The 18,863-nt window shown below is 38.1% G+C and overlaps 1 protein-coding gene across 8 annotated transcripts in view; it reads left to right on the top strand.

The window, feature by feature from the left end:
* The window catches only part of EYA4 (EYA transcriptional coactivator and phosphatase 4), a 218,351-nt gene extending 200,761 nt beyond the window's left edge, over positions 1 to 17,590 (top strand). For 6 of the 8 annotated variants that reach the window (XM_034765622.1, XM_034765620.1, XM_034765621.1 and 3 more), the window contains 6 exons: positions 4,193 to 4,251; positions 4,357 to 4,517; positions 6,869 to 6,983; positions 9,431 to 9,552; positions 12,407 to 12,507; positions 14,146 to 17,590. In XM_034765622.1, coding sequence (XP_034621513.1) covers positions 4,193 to 4,251; positions 4,357 to 4,517; positions 6,869 to 6,983; positions 9,431 to 9,552; positions 12,407 to 12,507; positions 14,146 to 14,226 — 639 coding nt within the window. In that variant the 3' untranslated portion in view covers positions 14,227 to 17,590. Of the gene's footprint in view, positions 1 to 4,192; positions 4,252 to 4,356; positions 4,518 to 6,868; positions 6,984 to 9,430; positions 9,553 to 12,266; positions 12,368 to 12,406; positions 12,508 to 14,145 lie in introns of all 8 variants that reach the window. The other 2 variants (XM_034765624.1, XM_034765623.1) reach the window with 1 other exon arrangement.
* The last annotated feature ends 1,273 nt before the right edge of the window (positions 17,591 to 18,863 follow it).

Here is an 18,863-nt window from a genome sequence, read left to right as displayed (position 1 = left end):
CTCCCTATTTGTCGGCTTGTAATTTCCAGAAGTTCCCGTGTGTTGAGGTATTCCTCTGGAACCTAGTAACCAGTCAGTAAAGCTTCTGCTATTATTTGAGCCTGGGTTTTACTTTTCTCCAGCAGTTTCATTCTTGAAGTATAAATTTTAGGTAGCTTGAAAAGTATCATTTGGGACCATAGTTGGTGGCCTTGCCTTGTATACAGTGGCTGCATGCTCTAGAAAATTCTTGCAGCAGAGCCATTTTAGACTGCTTAGAGGGTGGTGCCAGCCCAGTAGTAATGTCTGGATTAGTGGCAATTACATTCATTAGAAGATTGTTGTACAAGTAAGGAATAAAATTCTATATCGTCCTACACAAATAGTAACTCTAAAGATGACTGAGAAATTTTGGTAGAAAGTAATTCAGTTCTAGTGCTTTCCCCAGCACCGCCACCACAAACACATGCACAAAAATCAGTGTCTACAAATAGTAGTAGTAGTAGTAATTGGGACTTGGCCCTGTCTGTGTGCAGCAGTAAAATAGTCTATTGCTATTTGTTGTAGTTTTATCATAAGTTGTGGGAAAAACAAATTCATACAGTTTAAAGGAATATACATATGTAATATTGGTTTAGAGAGCAAGGAGGGTAATGAGGTATGAAGAATCTATAAATTTTCTTCTTTCTCATGTTGAAATGAAAAAAAAATCAACCTATGCTATTTTTTCTTTCATATAAAAGAGGGGAAAAGTTCAGGTAGCAGTTTAAATAAGCCTCAATACTTGGCAGACAATTCAGTCCAGTTTTAATAGACTGAGGCATGTACATGAAATGGGTGGTTCTGTACATCCTGAAAATGTGTAGTGCTGAATATCTGCAGTATAATAGCATTTTTGTTTTCAGTGCAGTGAGTCACTGTTTTTACTGGATAATGAAATTACTAGCCATTCCAAGAGGATACTTTTTTATGGACAATTTGTAGGCTGTGCACGTTCAGTAAAATTTTCAAGCTCTAAACATTCCTACAGGTAATTAACTGCATCGAGGTGTTATTTAAATAAAAATTACTGCAAACAAACGTCAGTTATTGTACCTGGACTAATGCTGTACACACACAGTAATAGAAAATATATTTTATCTTTCTTAGTTTTGAACTTGCACAGCCAGTGACCCACTGTGACTTGAGTGTAGCCAGTACTGTAGCTGTTATGAAAGGTATTTTACCTTAAAATTCAAATTAACAGAGAGCTTTCCCACCCCCCATTTCTATCCCATCTTTCCTACAAACAAGTTACAATCTCTTAATGTTGTGCAACAAGCTCATTGTTTCCACTGAGAATAGGAGGGAACTGACTAAAATGTGTACAAAATTTCTGGACTTGGCTTTATGATGAACTTGAACATTCTTGGTATGAAAGTTTATCCAAATTTTACAAATACATTGGTCTAGTGTGACTTTTTAAAAATCAAGAAGAAAGGAGTACTTCAATAGCATAGAAAGAGCACATGAGTCAGTTCTAAGGTCTCCCTTGTGAGTATTCAGTAATGCACCAAAGAAAGAAGCAAGTAACAATGCTCCCATAGCTCTGAAACAATTGGTTAAGAGGGTGAGCCATAGACTCAGTGAGGAGGGGGAACTGGAAAACCACCTGTATTTAGATCCTATGGAAACTGAAAAACCCTCCTGCAGAGACCAGCAGCAAGGAAGTCAGGAAACTGCATGCTCTTGAACCCTCTTTCTTTCCTCCCCGTAAATTGATGGATTTGGATCTAGCTTTCAAGATGTAAGACAAAAATTCAAAGTAGAAGAAAAAGGCTGAGCCTTTGCCACCCACTCATACTCAATTTTGCTGATAATTTCATTAAATAAGTCTCTGGAATTTTAAATGTTGGTTGTGTGCCAATTATTGGGTCCATTACAAACAAAACTATTTTCTAGTACTAAAATGTACTCTAACTCCAGTACTCATTATAAAATAGCTGAACAGTTTAACAAAATCCAAAACAGCTATACACACTCCTTTTTATTCATGCATGCTTTGTGCATTTCCTCGCCACACACAAACTCACAGGGTCAGATACCTTTACACCCTTGACTAATATGTTACTCTGTGAACAATCTCACTGAAATCAGTGGAGTTACTCTGGAGTATGATGCCTATTAACATGAGTAAAGATATCAGAATCTGTCCCAATGTAATATGGAGTCTGATTTTAGTATGCCCAAGATCAACTGAGTGGTATTTCTACCACTGGCACTTCTCCATAGGCACAAACAATAGTGAGGGCAAAAGAGCAAGAAAACTGCTCCTTTATTTGCATCTGGCATTCCTTTTTTTTTTTCCCCTCTCTTCCCCCCTCCCCACCCCAATTTTCATAGAAAAACTTTAAGGCTCTGAATTCCAATAGTGTTTTGCTAGTTCCTGTCAGAACCAGGAAGTCCAGAGGTCCACACAAAAATAAACTGAAAGTTGTGCGTTATCTGAACTTTTTAAAATGCCCAAAAATGTTCTGTTTAGTGTGGGTTGCTTTTTATTTTACCAGCATCAGTTTTGCAAACCCACTATTTTTCCCAGTGTCCATATTTATATTCTATAATACTCTGCTCCCTGCTATAATCCCATCCCATTTAGAGAGAGAAAATTCATTTTATTACTCCCAAGGAGAGAACAGCCCTTGAACCCAAGGAGCTCTTACACTCCTATGGCAATTACATGGTTGGGTTAAGCCAAACAAGTAGAATTTGGCTGCTAGTTCTTTTGGGTATATTACAGAATGATAAATCATAAATATGACTATTAAATGATGTTATCAGCACTAATTTTGTCCACAAATTGGTTCTAAAGTCTAATCTGACTTTAACACGTTTACTTTGCGTGGGAAAAAAATCATTAACTTTTTATATTAAGGCAATAAAGTATTGGACAAAAAATTATGAAAATTCCTAAAATAACATCTCTAATTAGATGTCCTGCCTTCCCAGTTTAAATTCTAAATTTTCAGTGTGTATATTCTGAAATTTCTCCTCTCTTTAGATTGAAAATTTTCTTAGCGGTTGTACTAGACTGAGCTTTGAGACTTCTAAAATGTGCACATCTTGACTGATGATTTTGTTTGACGATGACTGAGCTCGTTAGTTAAGGGTATGCAGTTCTGTAAGTGGAAAGCTCAGCCTAAGTGATTACATTAATGTGTGAGTTAAAGCAGAGTGGGTGAATCAGTTTTCAAAACCATTCCTCAATCTTTTTTTAAAAAGTAGAAAAAGTTTTACATTGAAAAACAATCAACTTTTAATCCAAATGTTCACAATTGTGATTATTTTCACTTGTGACAGCATCACTTAAAATCTCCAAACTAGTGAATCCATACATGTCCTTCAGATGATATACTATAACTGTGGTACAGAAAACAAATGTAAAACTATCCAGGCAGGGCTTGTGTACACCTACACAGAGGGTATTTTCTTGTGATCCCACATTCACCTCTTTTTCTCCATAACAATTGTGAACAATGGAACATGCTTAATAAAAAAAACAGTGCCCGAATAAAGAAAAAGTTTTTTAAAATTATACATTTTCTCTGTATGTTCCATACTTCCTGTTTTTTTTCTGGGACTGGACATAGTCAAATACAACAAGACAGGCTGTTTCTGTGGGTTTTTTCAGCCCAGCTGAAACCAGGAAGTAGTGGAAGCCTCAAGAGCTTGATTTTGTGAGGTTTCCAAACCAAAGAGGTTTGGGTAAGTTCAGATAAGACTTGGATAAGCATCCAGACTTTTGGAGGCTTAACAGAAATGACAGATCTTTGAGGTTTGTCCCTTACTAGTTTTTATATAGAATGGAGAACAATGGTCTGAACTGATTTTGAAATGCTGGGTTAACACACATCTTACCAACCCATCAGAGAGAGACTAGGAAAGGGTTTTTAAAAAGAATTGCTGTCTAAAATCACATTGAAGTAACAAGTACCTTATAACTTTCTTTGTTGACTCCATTTTAACTCTTAATTTGAATAGTGTCAGAGGAGTTGAAAATTCTTTTGTTTCAAAAGTTTGTCATGATAATGAGTGTGTAGACACTGCCATCTTCTGGCACAATCGATGATACACAGCGGTTGTTTTATTAATGCCTGTACTAAAGACAGATTGGGAAGTATTAACACATACATGAACCTTTAAAACAAGTTATCTTTTTAATTTAAATTTTCAATAGGAATGTGATCAAGTTCATATAGATGATGTTTCTTCTGATGACAACGGGCAAGACCTAAGGTAAGATATACTCTTTTTCAAAATTTTATTTTTTGCAAAGATTAAAAAAGTTCATTTTACAGGAATAAATTGTATTTATTTTTAATATATTTTGGGTGTTTGCAGTACCTACAGTTTTGCAACTGATGGCTTCCATGCAGCTGCAAGTAGTGCAAACCTTTGTCTGCCAACAGGTGTAAGAGGAGGGGTTGACTGGATGAGGAAGCTGGCTTTCCGTTACAGAAGAGTAAAAGAATTGTATAATACTTACAAGAACAACATAGGAGGTAAGGTTAGGATAAGTTAAAATATTATCAAGTTACATTTGAAGAAGTTACTGTATGGTTATGGTAATTAAGTAATGCTACCTTACAATACCCTTGGAAACTCCACAGTGGAATTAGTGCTATTAAAATTTAATATAAATGACCAGTCCAGAGTTGTGAAAGAGACCCTGCCATTAAGAGTGACTGCTAGAATTTTGCTTCTAGAGGACGAAGGAGGAGACACTGGAGAATTGTGGTAGCAGCACAGTTAGAGTGAAATTCTGGCCCAATTGACGTCAATGGCAAAATTCCAGTTGAGTTCATTGGGGCCAGAATTTCATCCTTCAGACACAATTACACAATTCCCACTGATTTACTGGCTGTTCCAACTACTTACAATGTTTTTTAGGAGAGAAGTCAGGTGTCCTGCTTCCTCCCCTCTGGTGCCTTCATGCTGAGTCTGACTGGCCTATTCCCCATCCTGCTCTTTTGGTGGGCTGGGTGGTAGCCACACTCTCTTCCAAATCCCATTGGAGAAGTCCACTGGCAGCCAGCCAGGTCAGTTCACTGCATGCTGCAGGTTTGAAGCTAGAAAAGCTCTTATAGTCCTGCTGCTGTGCCCTTTCATAAACTCTGTAGCAGACCCCCAGACTCCCACCATCGGAGGTAACGGTCTTAGTAGGAAACCTCTGATTTCTCACAAGATGATGGCTTCACTACTATCATTTACACGCTTGGGCATCCAAGTGCCAGTAATAGCAGCAGTGTTGAAAGAGTTTTTGAGTTCTACTGCTTCAAAAGAAGGCTGAATGAACCCAGAAGATTCCTCCTGTAAGATTTAGAGGGCCAGCCAGTCCCACTCTGAAGAGCCCAGAGGGATACAGATCAATCATCCACCCCAAGAAGACATGGTCTTCTCTCCCTTCCCCTGTTTCAAACACGAATGGGAGAGCCCAGCTCTGTGCGATGTTGAGGGTCCCAATGAAGCTCTCGACTATTGTAACAGGACTGACTTCATCTGAGGCTCATTTAGAGAGGAACCTAAACTCAAAACTCACCTGTGAACAAAAATATGTAGGTTTGGCACTGCTTTAGAACCAAGTCCCACTGTCAGAAATGGGAATCATGAGTTAGGTTGATGTGGACAGTGAGTTTTAGTCACCATAGTAAACATTTAACTGAGACTTGGACTGACTTGTATCTTTGCATTTTTATTAGTGAAGAGTATTTACTTACAGGAAAATGAAGCATAAGAGCATTGTAGGTGGTGACTGTTGCATGTTTTATGACCAAGCCACTTAAAATACCTGAGAAGTTAATGATACCTCAAGAAATTGTGCTGTCCAGAGTGTCATATTACCATTATGAAATAGAATTTTTATACATTAAAAATACAGGAAACAAACTGACCTACAGATTTACTGGACATTCATACAAAAGCTCCTAATGTGTCGAGAATTCTCAAGGTGCTATATTCCATTAAAAAAAAAAAAAGTTTGGGTTACTGAGCAACTGTGCAAGAACCTAAAGTAAACAGGATGGTTGTAATAGAAGGTATCAGTATGAGGGTGGAGTCCATATACCTAGTATGTATTTTTCTTTTCCCTCCACAAACAATTTATGCTTTATTGATTATTTAATGTATTCCACCATTTGTGGCCAATCCACACATGCATCCTGCTCCCTCCAACTTTTGTAACATTATTTTTGTAACATTGTGGTCTTGTTGACAGAAAAACAGAAAACTTGACTAAGTTATGATCAGATTTTCAAAAGTGTTCTGCCCGTCACATCTAAGGGGTCTACAAAAAGGTTGGAGGGAGGCTTTTATAGTTTGTGAGACATGATTAAAGGAAGGATGACACAAAATCTACAAATACTTCACAGCTGCAGCAGCTTCAGATACCAAGGTTGGATAGAAATTATTTAGGGTCCATAACTAGAAGTAATGACGTAATTGAGGCTGCATTTCAGTAGGATGTATGATATTAGACTGTGGGTAGTCTTGCAACAGAAGTGGAGGTAGTCTAATTGCTTTGGGGAAAGCACTAGAAAATGTACCATAGGGAAGAAACACACCCACACACACAACTGGGTATCTAAGCTGGTTATTAATGAGAGCTCAGGTGTCTTTCAAACAAAATTATTTAAGTCCTAGGATCTTAAACATCCCCATTACAATAGTGTGGAGAAGTAAAACCCAATCCAGTCATCACTGAAGTCAATGGGAGTCTATCCATTGACTTCAATGGATGTATTTTATCAAGCCTTAAAAGCAGAATTCAAAATAGAATAAATTACTGCAAAATCTTCATGTTCCAGCTAAAGCACAGTTTAATTTGTTTGTTTTTCCTTACTCATTTATATATAAGGTCTCCTTGGCCCTGCTAAAAGAGATGCGTGGCTGCAGTTAAGAGCAGAGATTGAAGCTCTGACCGACTCCTGGTTGACAAATGCACTTAAATCATTATCAATTATTAGCACTAGGTATGTACTTGCATATATTGTAAAAACATTAATATTAATTCATTTTATATTAAAAATACAAGTACCACAGCAGAATAGCCTTCATAAGTAACAAGCTAGTGAATCTGTGAAGTGGAGGGGTGAAACTGCTAAGTTAACAGATTTCAGTTCTTTAAGTGTACATTAAAGGGATACTTACAGTTAATGCAAGCCTAAATTGGACACTTCACCTTTAAATTAATTCAAAATCTTTCTCTCTTGTGTTTCTGCATAGTGTCTGCCTGTAGAGGTGTCTGAGCACTGCACTACATTAGAGCACAAAAGCCCAGAACGCAAAGGTCTCTGTCCATTCCTGCAGACTTAATAATTATGACTCTGGGGGTACGTCTACACTGCAGTGTGAGCCCAGGGTTCAAACTCGGGCGCATACCTAAATCCCCTTCCAGCAACACACAAATTGCTCTGACCCAGGGGCTTAGGGCACCATAGGGGTAGAAGGTCCAAGCCTGCATCAAGCCAGGACTGAGTGTTCAAGCCCTATTGCTTGCAGTGTAGACACAGCCACTAGACTCATGCTCTGGGAGTCTGCCCATAGTGTCCCACAGGCTGACTGTGTTCTGTAGACAGTCAAGTTTTCACACCCTACACAATGAACAAAAGGCTAAAGCAGCCGCATTTTGGGAGAGCTCTAGGAAGTCCGGAATATGGGTGGTTGTACTCAGGCTGCATAATGTGGTGTAGACACTGGAGCCACAGATTGGGACTGAAGGTTCAACAGTTCCTAATCTGGGATTACAAATGAGTGTAGACACTCAAACCCTAGGTTAACAAATCCAGGATCTGCTAATTCACGTGCTATTAACCCTGGGTTTACATTGAAATATAAACATACCCTGAGTGGATGTGCAGGATTTTTAGAGCAACTATCTGTTTAACCAAAATAATTAAAACCCAGCACTCCCTCCCCTAAGAAATAATTGCTGGTTCTTCAACAATGATATTCAGAGAGCAGTACCTGTTCCCTCTGAGCTAATCAATACTGCAAGTGCAAAACGATAGTAATGAACAACATGGAGCCACATTGTCTTCTATTTCAAGAGTAACATGGGTGAGAGATGAATCAGTGTTAAGGGAAAAGAACAAAACGAACAACTATTTTAAACATCTACATGTTTTTAACAAACAGCAGCTAAACTGGAAATCTATTTTAGCAGTATCTAATGAAAAAAATAAAAGTACAAATAATTTATGCATGTGTGTTTGATATCATACTTATTTCTAAAAATATTATCCACACAGTATTCAAAAAATTGCATTGTCATTTAAGCAATAATGGATTGTTGGAAAATTGTTACCGATTAAATAAAGGCCAGTCAGATGTTTAAATAATTGTCAAGTACACCTCTACCTCGATATAACGCTGTCCTTGGGAGCCAAAAAAAATCTTACCATGTTGTAGGTGAAACTGCGTTATATCGAACTTGCTTTGATCCGCCGGAGTGCGCAGCCCTCTCCCCACTTCCCAGAGCACTGCTTTACTACATTATATCTGGGTAGAGGTGTATTTCATGAGTACTGTACATTTATCAATCCTCACAATATCTCTGAGGTAGATGTGTATTAGCTCCATTTTACTGAGGCGGAAGCTGAGACAATGAGATTCCTTCACTTGCCAAAGGTCACATGTTAAAACTGTAGAAGAGCCAGGATTAGAACCCACAAGTTCCTGGTCCTAGCCCCATGTTAACACCAGTAGGCTGCACTAGTGTTCAAGCCCTTCCTTATCTGACCTTATAATAGCGTTAAATTCCATTTCTGGTTGTATAGTTGCTGCCATCTGAACTCCTCAAAGCCCCAGACTGAAGTGACATAAAAACCTGATCAGTGATGAAACTGGGAAGTTTTTACTCTTCCCCTCTCCTTGAAAAGATTGCTCTTTCCACCCTTGAAATACTAGGAAGGTGATGTTCAGTTCTGAGGCCACCATTAATTTATAATTCTTGGGTGAGAAAATATGCATTTCTTTATTGTCCCAGTCCTTCCCTTTAAGGCAGTAATGACAAGTCATTTTTCCCCTCCTAACTCTTTTTCATCTGATTGGTCATTAGTCACCAGTAATTGCCAATTTGAGAGTTCTGTTTTGGCAACATTTTTAAAAGCAACTAGTGATTTGAGATCTCCGTTTTTGAGCATTTATTTTGACATCTTAAAGGGAGCCCAGTTTTCACAGCACTGCAGGCCTATGCACTTGCCCAAAACAGAAAAGCCTTCCGCCGAAGGATAAGATTTTTAATAAAACGGTTCTCAAGGCTGGTTAAGTGATAGTAATGCATTTGGATTGACAGTTAATGTCAGGAAATCCTGAATGCCATCCTCAGCGGCCAATTTTATTTAGCAAAATATTAACTGTATAATTTTTTGAACGATGTACCATTATTCAGATTCAACAACTATTTCTCTCCCTTTAGGAGTAACTGTGTAAATGTTTTGGTAACAACCACCCAACTTATCCCAGCACTTGCAAAAGTCCTGTTGTATAGTTTAGGAGGTGCTTTTCCTATTGAAAATATTTACAGTGCAACCAAAATAGGTAAGAAAATTACTCTTTAGTCCTCAAAGACTGCATTTGCTTTATCATATGAAAATATTTTTTTCCTTTTATTAGTTATGGATATATTCAAAAACACTTATGATAGTATAAATATTTAGGTAGAAAATGAATTGTGCATTGCCTCAGTTTTTAAGATTTATTGACTGTTTAAAAATTTAAAACATTTATGTTTGCTATGAGTACTTCTAATCCCAGTATTTGTCACATTTATATATAGACTATGTACCATCTAAATATATAACTCTGTCACAGGGTGACACTGGCACTTATACAGGGAGCAGGGCAAGTGCACCTGATCAGTATGCTCCAATTAAGAGGGCACCTGGGTGTAGAGCAGAAAATAGAGCCAGTAAGAGAGAGAGAGACTGGTGAATCAGAGCAGCCTGTGTGGGAATCAGGAACAGGTGAGAGCTACCAGGGACCATGGGACTGTGGAAGGTTCCTAGAAAGAAGCAGAAGATGGTTCCTGGGGGGGGGAAGGCTAAAGCAAGAAGAGTGCCTAGAGGGGTTTGTTGGCTGACTTCCCCAAGCTTGGATCAGAGGGTAGGAAGAGCCTGAGGGACACAGGCAGGGCTGAAGACAGGGGAGCAATGGAGGGGCTTACCTGCTGACATCTCTAATGCTGGAGGGCTAGATGCAGGGGAACAGAGAGGGCATCTCGGGGGGGTTCCCATTAGGAAGAGCAGGATTATTCTTCAGGTGGAAGGGCTGTGCGTCCTGGTACAAGGACAAGGGATGACCAAGAGTCCAGGCAAGGTTGAAGAAGCCAGTACGTTACGTGTTTCATCAAACAACAAGATGTCTTGAGTTTTCATGACTGCTTGCACTTGGGTGAGAAATGAACTACATGTTCGGGACTTCTGTTTTGGACCATTTGCACAAGGTTTTATAATAAACCAGCCCCAAGAAGGATATTTATTATAGCAAGAGAACCTGAAGAAGAGTTACTGGGGACTTTGGAAGGGGAAACTGAGGCAGACATGCCTGTCATGCCATGGCCTGCCACAAGAGGGAACTCCAGGAGAGTCATCTCTCTTACATTCTCCCTACTGAATTTCATCTTTTATATGTTAGATATACGTTACATAATTCCAGTGAATTCTATGAACCAGCATTATATGAGAGGGCCAGCTAATTTGTATTATAAACTAAGATCTTCATTTCATACACAGCAATTTCAGGCATCCAATACCCTTCAGGTCTGTTAAGTAACTTATAAATAACTTCTTGTAATATACAGTGACAAATTATACTCTTGAAAATGGCAATCTACAAAATAAAATTTAGGCTTGGATTTTCAAAGGTATCTCTAAGACTCCTTTGAAAATGCAAACTCTAGTGCATACAGAGTGATTCTAGAATATGGGGAAAGAGTGAAGGTTTCCAGCTGATGAAAGGTTGTATTAAGAATTCTTAAATGATTGTGACATTTAGGTCACAGGACAACCCAAGTTTCTATTGAAAATCTATGGAGAATTTCCTTTAGAATATAATATGGCCTCACTTTTGACTCCTGATGGTTTCAGAAGAACTTACATCTGAACATTGGAAATCATAGATCAAATCCAATTGTGAATTGGGGAAAGTCACCATTCTGGTGACTTTTAAACAGCTAATAATTTGCAAGAGTTCATATCTGACCATTCATCCATTCCAAATTTTAATGGAGATTGATTGTTAAAATTCTATCAGACTTCATTGGCAAAGCGTCCTGACTATATTTGTTTTTAGAGTACCATTTTTTAAATGTGCCTTTCAGCAACACGAAGAAAAACAGATATTTTGATAACTTAATTAGCTACATCATTCCATAATGAGAATGCATGAAATCATTTAAAAACTCTCAAAGAATTAAGTATATCAAATAGCCTAAATGCCATTAAACTGCCATTTTAATAGATATTTATAGCAACCTGCACATTTTAGTCTGAGTGCAATTTGCACACTAGTCTACAGTAAGGAGTAGCACCATTTGCCGCAGGAAAATAGAATTCTTGCCTGGCATGCAGGGAAATTGTGCCCACTGCTACATCCCTTCTGGGGATGCAATGCACACCACTCCCCTCTCCCACATCCTTTCAGGTGGGTTGTGCTGCCAGGGTTGTACAAAAGGAGTGGTCCCTGCACTCTGAGCATAGTGTCTGTACTTGGAGCTGGCCCTTAAACTCACTACAATCTGGTCCTCATTCAGCAGTTCCAAAACACAATATTTTCCTAATTAGAAGCCTCCTTTCTTGTCATTGGCTGAGCTGGCTTAATCCAGTCTTGCAAAATGGCACATGTTTCAGGGGCAACTTTCTGCCTCATTTCATTCTTCTCCCTAGGTTTGAGGGCCCATCATCCCATAATGACAGCTCTTCCCCGTGCAGTAAATGCTACTGTCCTTGGGGGAGGGGGATTAAAATAATCTGCAAGTATTGAAATTCAATTTTATGTTTTTACAATAGAAGTAATACCATCCTTCTGTTACAGCCAAAATCTGTACCTCAGGTTAGGAATGAGATCTAATATCAGATAAATCTGCTTAGTCTGACAAAGGAATTCAACTGCTTTTTGGCTGGTTACATCTGTGAAACAAGCCAAAAGCTGGGAGCTATGAAAAAATGCACACTTTAATAGGATTCACTTAACCCTTTGTAAAGCTTCAAGATAACTCACATGATGGCTTGAATAAGTAGTGTGTTGTTTTTCAGGCAAAGAAAGCTGTTTTGAGCGTATAGTGTCCAGATTTGGCACTAACATAACTTATGTTGTGATTGGAGATGGACGAGATGAGGAGCATGCAGCTAACCAGGTAACTTCACTCTGAACTCTTATCTCATTTATCTTCCAGGAAAAGAAAGTTGCTTTGAACGAATAATGCAAAGGTTTGGCAGAAAAGTAGTATATGTTGTAATTGGGGATGGTGTAGAAGAAGAACAGGCAGCAAAAAAGGTAACCTGTCTCATGAAATGTTGGTGTGATACATAGATACTAATGCAAGCCTGTTTCGTTTCTACTAGTGTTGCACAATGGCAGATAAGTTGAATATTCAGAGGCACCAAGAGCATGATAAGGCCTACACTTACATTAAAATAAACCATTTGGATTCTAGCATTTGCTTAATGACAACCTGGGTAAGAAATGTACCCCCAAAAAATTAAATGAATGTTAATGGGGAGAAAAAAAAGCAAATAAACACTAAGATATAAACAGAAGTAATAAAGCAAGAGGGGTTTTGGTTAAAACAACACGTGGAAATTAGAGCAAGAGCTATTGGAGAGAATGCAGAAAACCAGCAAAATATTGTGCCAAAGTTCTTCTATCGTGAAGAGAAAAAAAATGCCTTTAGAATATACTAGGAGAAACATGATTGATTTTAAAACATAGTTTGTTTCAAGAAACACTTCTGCAAAAGGAAGACACAAATGTACAGTTTCTTCAAAGTAAAAAATGTTCATTTTCTGCACAGTTTTCTCAAAGTCAAAATTTGTAAGTGTGATGTATAAGCAAATATTTGAAAACAGAACAAGTTGGAAATCTTTCAGAAGTCAAACGCATTCCACTAACTCCCAGTAATGTAGAAAATGTAATGTACTCTGAATGTTGTGCTCCTTGCCTCCTGAATTATGACCAGAAATACCAAGAATTAGCACTAAGGATAGCAAAACTTAAATCTTTCTAGTATTTTGATGGGTCCTATGTGTTGTTTTGACATTTACGCTGTAGTGGAAACAAAATCAAAATGCTCATTCCAAATGGTTGCTTATAGAGGTGCAGTACTGGTGATGGGTCTGTGCTGATCACAGGTGGTTGGTTTTGGCAGTTTTCAGTTGGCATGCTTCTCTCTAACTGTAGCTGTACTTGCATGAATAGATATGGTTTTCAGAGGAATAGATGAACACAGCAGTTTACAAATAGATCTGAACTGAGCAAAATAAAGGTTCTTACCTAGTTCCAGGGAGCTAGTCAGCTAGAGGAGTGTCCAGCAGCAGCCTTCGAAGAGTGACCTGGCATGAGTAGATCTGTAATTAGCTATACTGCATCTACCAGCAGACATTGGTGTTTCCTGCAGCATCAGTCATCTTTATTTAAATCAGTGTTTTGAAAGTTTCTCTCCAGAAGAGTTTTTCCCCCAGCTGGACCAAAAAAAAAAAAAAAAAAAAATACTTGTCTGTGTCGCAAAATGTTATATATGAGCCTTTCCTTAATGACTGTCCTATAACCCTTTAAATGAGAATTGAACCTTTTTAATGGTAATAAATGAGTATAAATAGTGATCCTCCTTTTTCTAATAAATTTTATAGTAGCAAATGAGCAAGCTCCCCTGACCAAATGAAGGGAGTTGCATTCAGTGAGTTTTGGGCTATTTCCAGTGTGAATAGTAAAACAGACTATTTCCTCCTAGTTCTAAGAATTAAGCTCAGATCTATTTTGGTCTGATTTTTGTCAGTATTTTACTAACAAACATCAGGCTGCAAACATAACATTACAAATACATTGTTATGAGCTTAACTGTACTTATTTGCTGTGTGCCTTCTGCTGTAGACAAGGTGTTCATTTTTCCTCACTTTTTCCCCCTAACAAATGCAGCACAACATGCCTTTCTGGAGGATATCAAGTCATTCGGACCTCTTGGCTCTACATCAAGCACTGGAACTAGAGTATTTGTAACTGTGTTCTATAGTTGGCGATCCTTTTTTATATTTCAAGTACACTGAATTTTTATGTGTGATTCGATGCCTCTGGCTTAACACATATGAATTGTCTTAAGAAGGGAAGAAATATTTGGAATGAAAATTCCACAATGAAGAATTCAGATTGCTGAATGGAGTTAAAATGTTAGTGCTACATAAGGAAGCTCTATGGTCTTATATATGCAACATTTCTAACGAATAAAAACCTATGGAGGTTGCTGGTACACACCAAATGAGCCCTAACGGGAGCGAACAAAGGACTCATAATGGCAAAGCACCAACATGCGTTTTCTGACCGACAAGGTGGTGGTCAACAACATTCCTCAATATGGGGTATACTCTCAGCACTGAGGTTTGAACCAGACTTTAGCCTACCTAACCCAGAAAATCTGAATTGGAATGCACTCAGACTGTATAATGACAATCCTGTCTAGACCTGTAATTTGTGTAAATTATTGATGAAAATAATTTACTGTGACTTTATTAGCAGCTGATTTTTGGAAGTGGATGCAATTTTTCTTTTTTTGGAGGGGTGGGGAAGGGTTATATAATATTGTCTCTTTTATAAGTTTGGCAAACAGAATGTGCATAATGATGTGTTGTGCCTTAAAGACAAGACCGTGTTTGTGTGTTACAATGTAATTTTGGTTAAAAACTATGTAGATAAACAAAAAAAAGTTGACATTTTTTGACATGACCAAATTTCAAATTCAAGTAATCAAAGAGCAGGGCTGCATCAAAAGCATTTAAGTATTTGTTTCAGTAAGAAAAAATAAAGGAAAGTTTGTGGTTTTTATTTGGTTTCTGAATAGTTCCACTGAGGCAAGTTAAGAGGCTTTTGGGAGGCTGAAATAATATTGGGGACCGTTACCTTCAAAGCTAAAGCAATTGCTTAACATCTTGAACATCCTTTCTTCATTCTCACATGAGAAAACTAAGAGCCATATTCATTAATTACTTACAGGCTACAGAAAAACCTGCATAGGGAGCATCTACCATTTAAACAAAACCAAATTAAGTCTCTTCCATTTCCCTCTTTCCCTGGTTAGGAATGGCATTTGGGGGGGGGGGTCATATTCCACACTGGAGTCCTACCACCCCACATCTGATTTCAGTGTCATGAAGCAACTGGAAGTGTTAATAACTTTTGTTTATTGTGGAGGATGGAAATTGCTCTTCCTTGATACTGTATGTGGCAGCACATGTGCACCCACTTGTTCTGACTGTATAGAGAACTTGTCATGATAGGATGTGAAATGCAGATGCCAGGGACACCTATGTAAGGACAGTACTCAATGATATGCAGTCCTCCTGGTCTTTACTGTGAAACCAACCTATTTCTATTCAGGAGTTGCTTATAGGGAAATTACTTGTTGCTTATTTAAACTACATTGACCATGTCAAAGTCAAGTCTTCGGGTGAAATCCTGGCCCCATTGAAGTCAATGGCAAAACTCTTTTATAACTAAGTAAAAAGAAATTCCTTTGCCTCCATTGGAATTTTGTACGCAAGTCATTCAGACAACAGGCTGGTATGCTACTGCCACAAGTTTTAAATGTGGTCTTGCCACATATTAAATTATTATATACCTCCAATTACAGAAGAAATGTGTGTGGGCGGGGGGGGGGATTCTTTTTCCCCTCTTGAAAGAGGCCTATGGCTGGGAATTATTTACAGATAGTTTATTCTTACAGTATGGTACCTGATCAAATGTGGCCTAAAAATAAAATTTGAGGTAAAGCAGTTAAAATTTTAAGTTTCCATTTTTTTTATTGCAGTGAAAATTAAGTGAAGCAATTTTAAATAGACTTAAATATACTAATGTCTTCAAAATCATTTTAATATGTGCTTTTAAAAAGGAACATGGCAGCTATAGTAACATGTAGTCCACAGCCTGCCATCTATTTAAAAAAAAAATTCATGTCATGGAAGTTATGCATGTGCTCCTATGGGAGGGTATGGCTCAGAGTGATATAAAACTTTGTCAAGTATCAGAGGGGTAGCCCTGTTAGTCTGAATCTGTAAAAAGCAACAGAGGGTCCTGTGGCACCTTTAAGACTAACATAATTTTGGTACGTTTTTGTACAGCAGCTAGCACAGTGAAGCCATGATAATATTGGGACTTCTAGGCATTAGCTTCATACCATTAATGATAATAATTCACAAAACCTTACAGCACCTCACCACTTAAGGGTTTAGCCCTAAGCCATTTACACTTCACACGCAATACCAAAGCTGTTTCCAGAACTCCAGATGCACAGATATACTCTACTTCAGGAAAAAGTAACACATGTGGTATCTTTAAATACAGTCTCATAGCATATTCTTACTTCGATAAGGCTGCCTGCATGACAACTAAAGGCATGAATAACCAAGGCAGATATTTTACTCAAATTGGACAGTTCCAAATCAATATGGTTGGACTTAAGTAAGCTTTGGTCATTTGGACTTTGAGTGCATTTTAATTCAATGTATATAATACAATAATAACTGCCTCCCTTCAATCCCTACCCCCAAAATGAATACAATGTTATGTTTGCAAATACTATGTGCAATTAAAATATAGACTATTGTGCCTTTTGCAGTTACTGTAGCAGTCTAAAGTGAGTACAGTACTTGAACATTAGGCACTTTTAATACTGCACTTGCAAGATATAAATACAGTGCAATTTCAATCACAGAGTAAGCAATATCTGAAATATAAGGGGTAAGTTAGTACAGTTCAGTATAAAAAAAGTAAAGTGAAATCTAGAAGCAAAGCTCTGTCTTAGAAACATTTGTTGATTGTGCACAAAGATACAGGTGATGGCTGACTCCCAGAATTGGATTTTATTAGTATCCAGTATAAGCAGCAATATATGCACCAAAAACATGTTCCAGTCTAAGCACTGACACAGGAGATCTGCCCATATCAAAATCCTGGATCCAAACACACCTGAACATTGGGGGGGGAGGCGGGGTTTGAAATCCAAATCCCAAATTTAAGTGTGTGTGGATTTGACCCTTGCCAGGAAGACTACATTTTAGCAGTGAACTTGGATCCAGCTCCAGGGTTTTAGTTCAGGAGCCAGCTCTACCTTATACCAAGCACATGCTTTAAATGAATATGGTATTTAGTATCTCTAAAGAGAAATTTTTTAAATGGCATGAGCCAAAATTGCGTTATGACTCCCAGCAATAGCAGCATTTTGGAAATTTAATTGAAGCCAAGTGTCTCTGTAATGTATTAGCAAGTTCTAGTTTATTGGGGCCTACCTAATTTAAGAATGTAAATTAATATTAAAAGCTTGTAAAATATATGTACATCTTTACTACTTCTCAATAAATACATTTGGAACTGTTGTCATTTTCTGCACTATACTGCCCTGGAAGATTTCTGGTTTTGTATTTGAAACCCTCATTACACAGAAGTCTCTTCTAAGGGCAGGGTCTCAATCACTACAGCTTCTGTTTTCTTAATATGAATTCCTGATTCATTTATTTATTACCTGTAACATTTTTATGCTCTTGTCTTTTCTACATGCAAATGCATCAAAACTTGGGTTGTTTTACACAGGAGACAGTTTGAACGACTGAAGAATTAACAGGTAATCTGGTCAACAGTTCAGCCCTCATGTGAGTTCCCATTATGGCAGTATCTTTGTTGCTATTGCTTCGTGGCCCCCTGTAGCTCAGAAGTAGTGATCCTGAGCTGGAGGAGGGAGTCACTCTGCAGAAGTTTCCCATCATTTGATTTATAGACTGTCAGTGGTACTTAACCGCTCACTCATGCTCCTGCATGAAGCAAGGGAACAGCAATGACAGATGTTTTTGAATGGGAAATAGGCTCAGGGATATAATTTATTAAGGACTGACCATGACATAAGGCCCTGATCCTGCAAAGAATTAAGCATATACATAACTTTATGCAGGTGGACCAGTCCCATTGACATCAAAGTCATGAATATGCTTAAGTTTTTGTAGGGTTTTAGACCTAAGCCTCCTTAGAAACCAGACTTCTCTTTGGTGTCTAGAAGTGATAAGGGCCAGATCCTCAGCACATAAAAATCTGCTTTTATTGAAGTCAGTTGTCAATGGAGCTACACCAGTTGAAGACCTGGCCCTAGGTAAACAGTAAGGGTGGGGGAGGGGGAATAATTAACAGAAGGTGCACATCCTTCTAGCCTATAAAAAACCCTGAAAGAGTGCTAATCAAAAGACTAAAAATTGCTTGTATTAGTTTGTGCTGGATTAAGGATGTGTGGGGACAGAATATTTGTCTTCCTCCACATCCTCCTGCAGAAGTCAACAGGTGGTAAATGGCACTAGACCTCTACAGATTATATAAGCACCACTCTGCCACAGCACTTTCTGTCCATGATTATTAATAGTGAAGCACACGTAGGTTAAGTAGCTTTATCAATGATAGTTACAAAGAGCTCCATCTTATGCACAAAGCACATGTCACCAAGCAAAAGCCTTCTAAAAAGTTCACATCCTTTGAAGCATATGAAAATATATACTTTTAGTTGCTTGTTGGAGACCTATGGATGTAATTTACAACGTGGGTAGGATGGACAGTAAACTTAGTAAATTGAACCATTACTGACAGTCTTCAGAAACTAGTCTTCCAGA

The sequence above is a fragment of the Trachemys scripta genome, chromosome 3, assembly GCF_013100865.1.
Source record: "Trachemys scripta elegans isolate TJP31775 chromosome 3, CAS_Tse_1.0, whole genome shotgun sequence".
Taxonomy (NCBI): domain Eukaryota; kingdom Metazoa; phylum Chordata; order Testudines; family Emydidae; genus Trachemys; species Trachemys scripta.
Note: the sequence above shows the minus strand (reverse complement) of the source record. Positions and strands in the feature narration are given on the sequence as shown.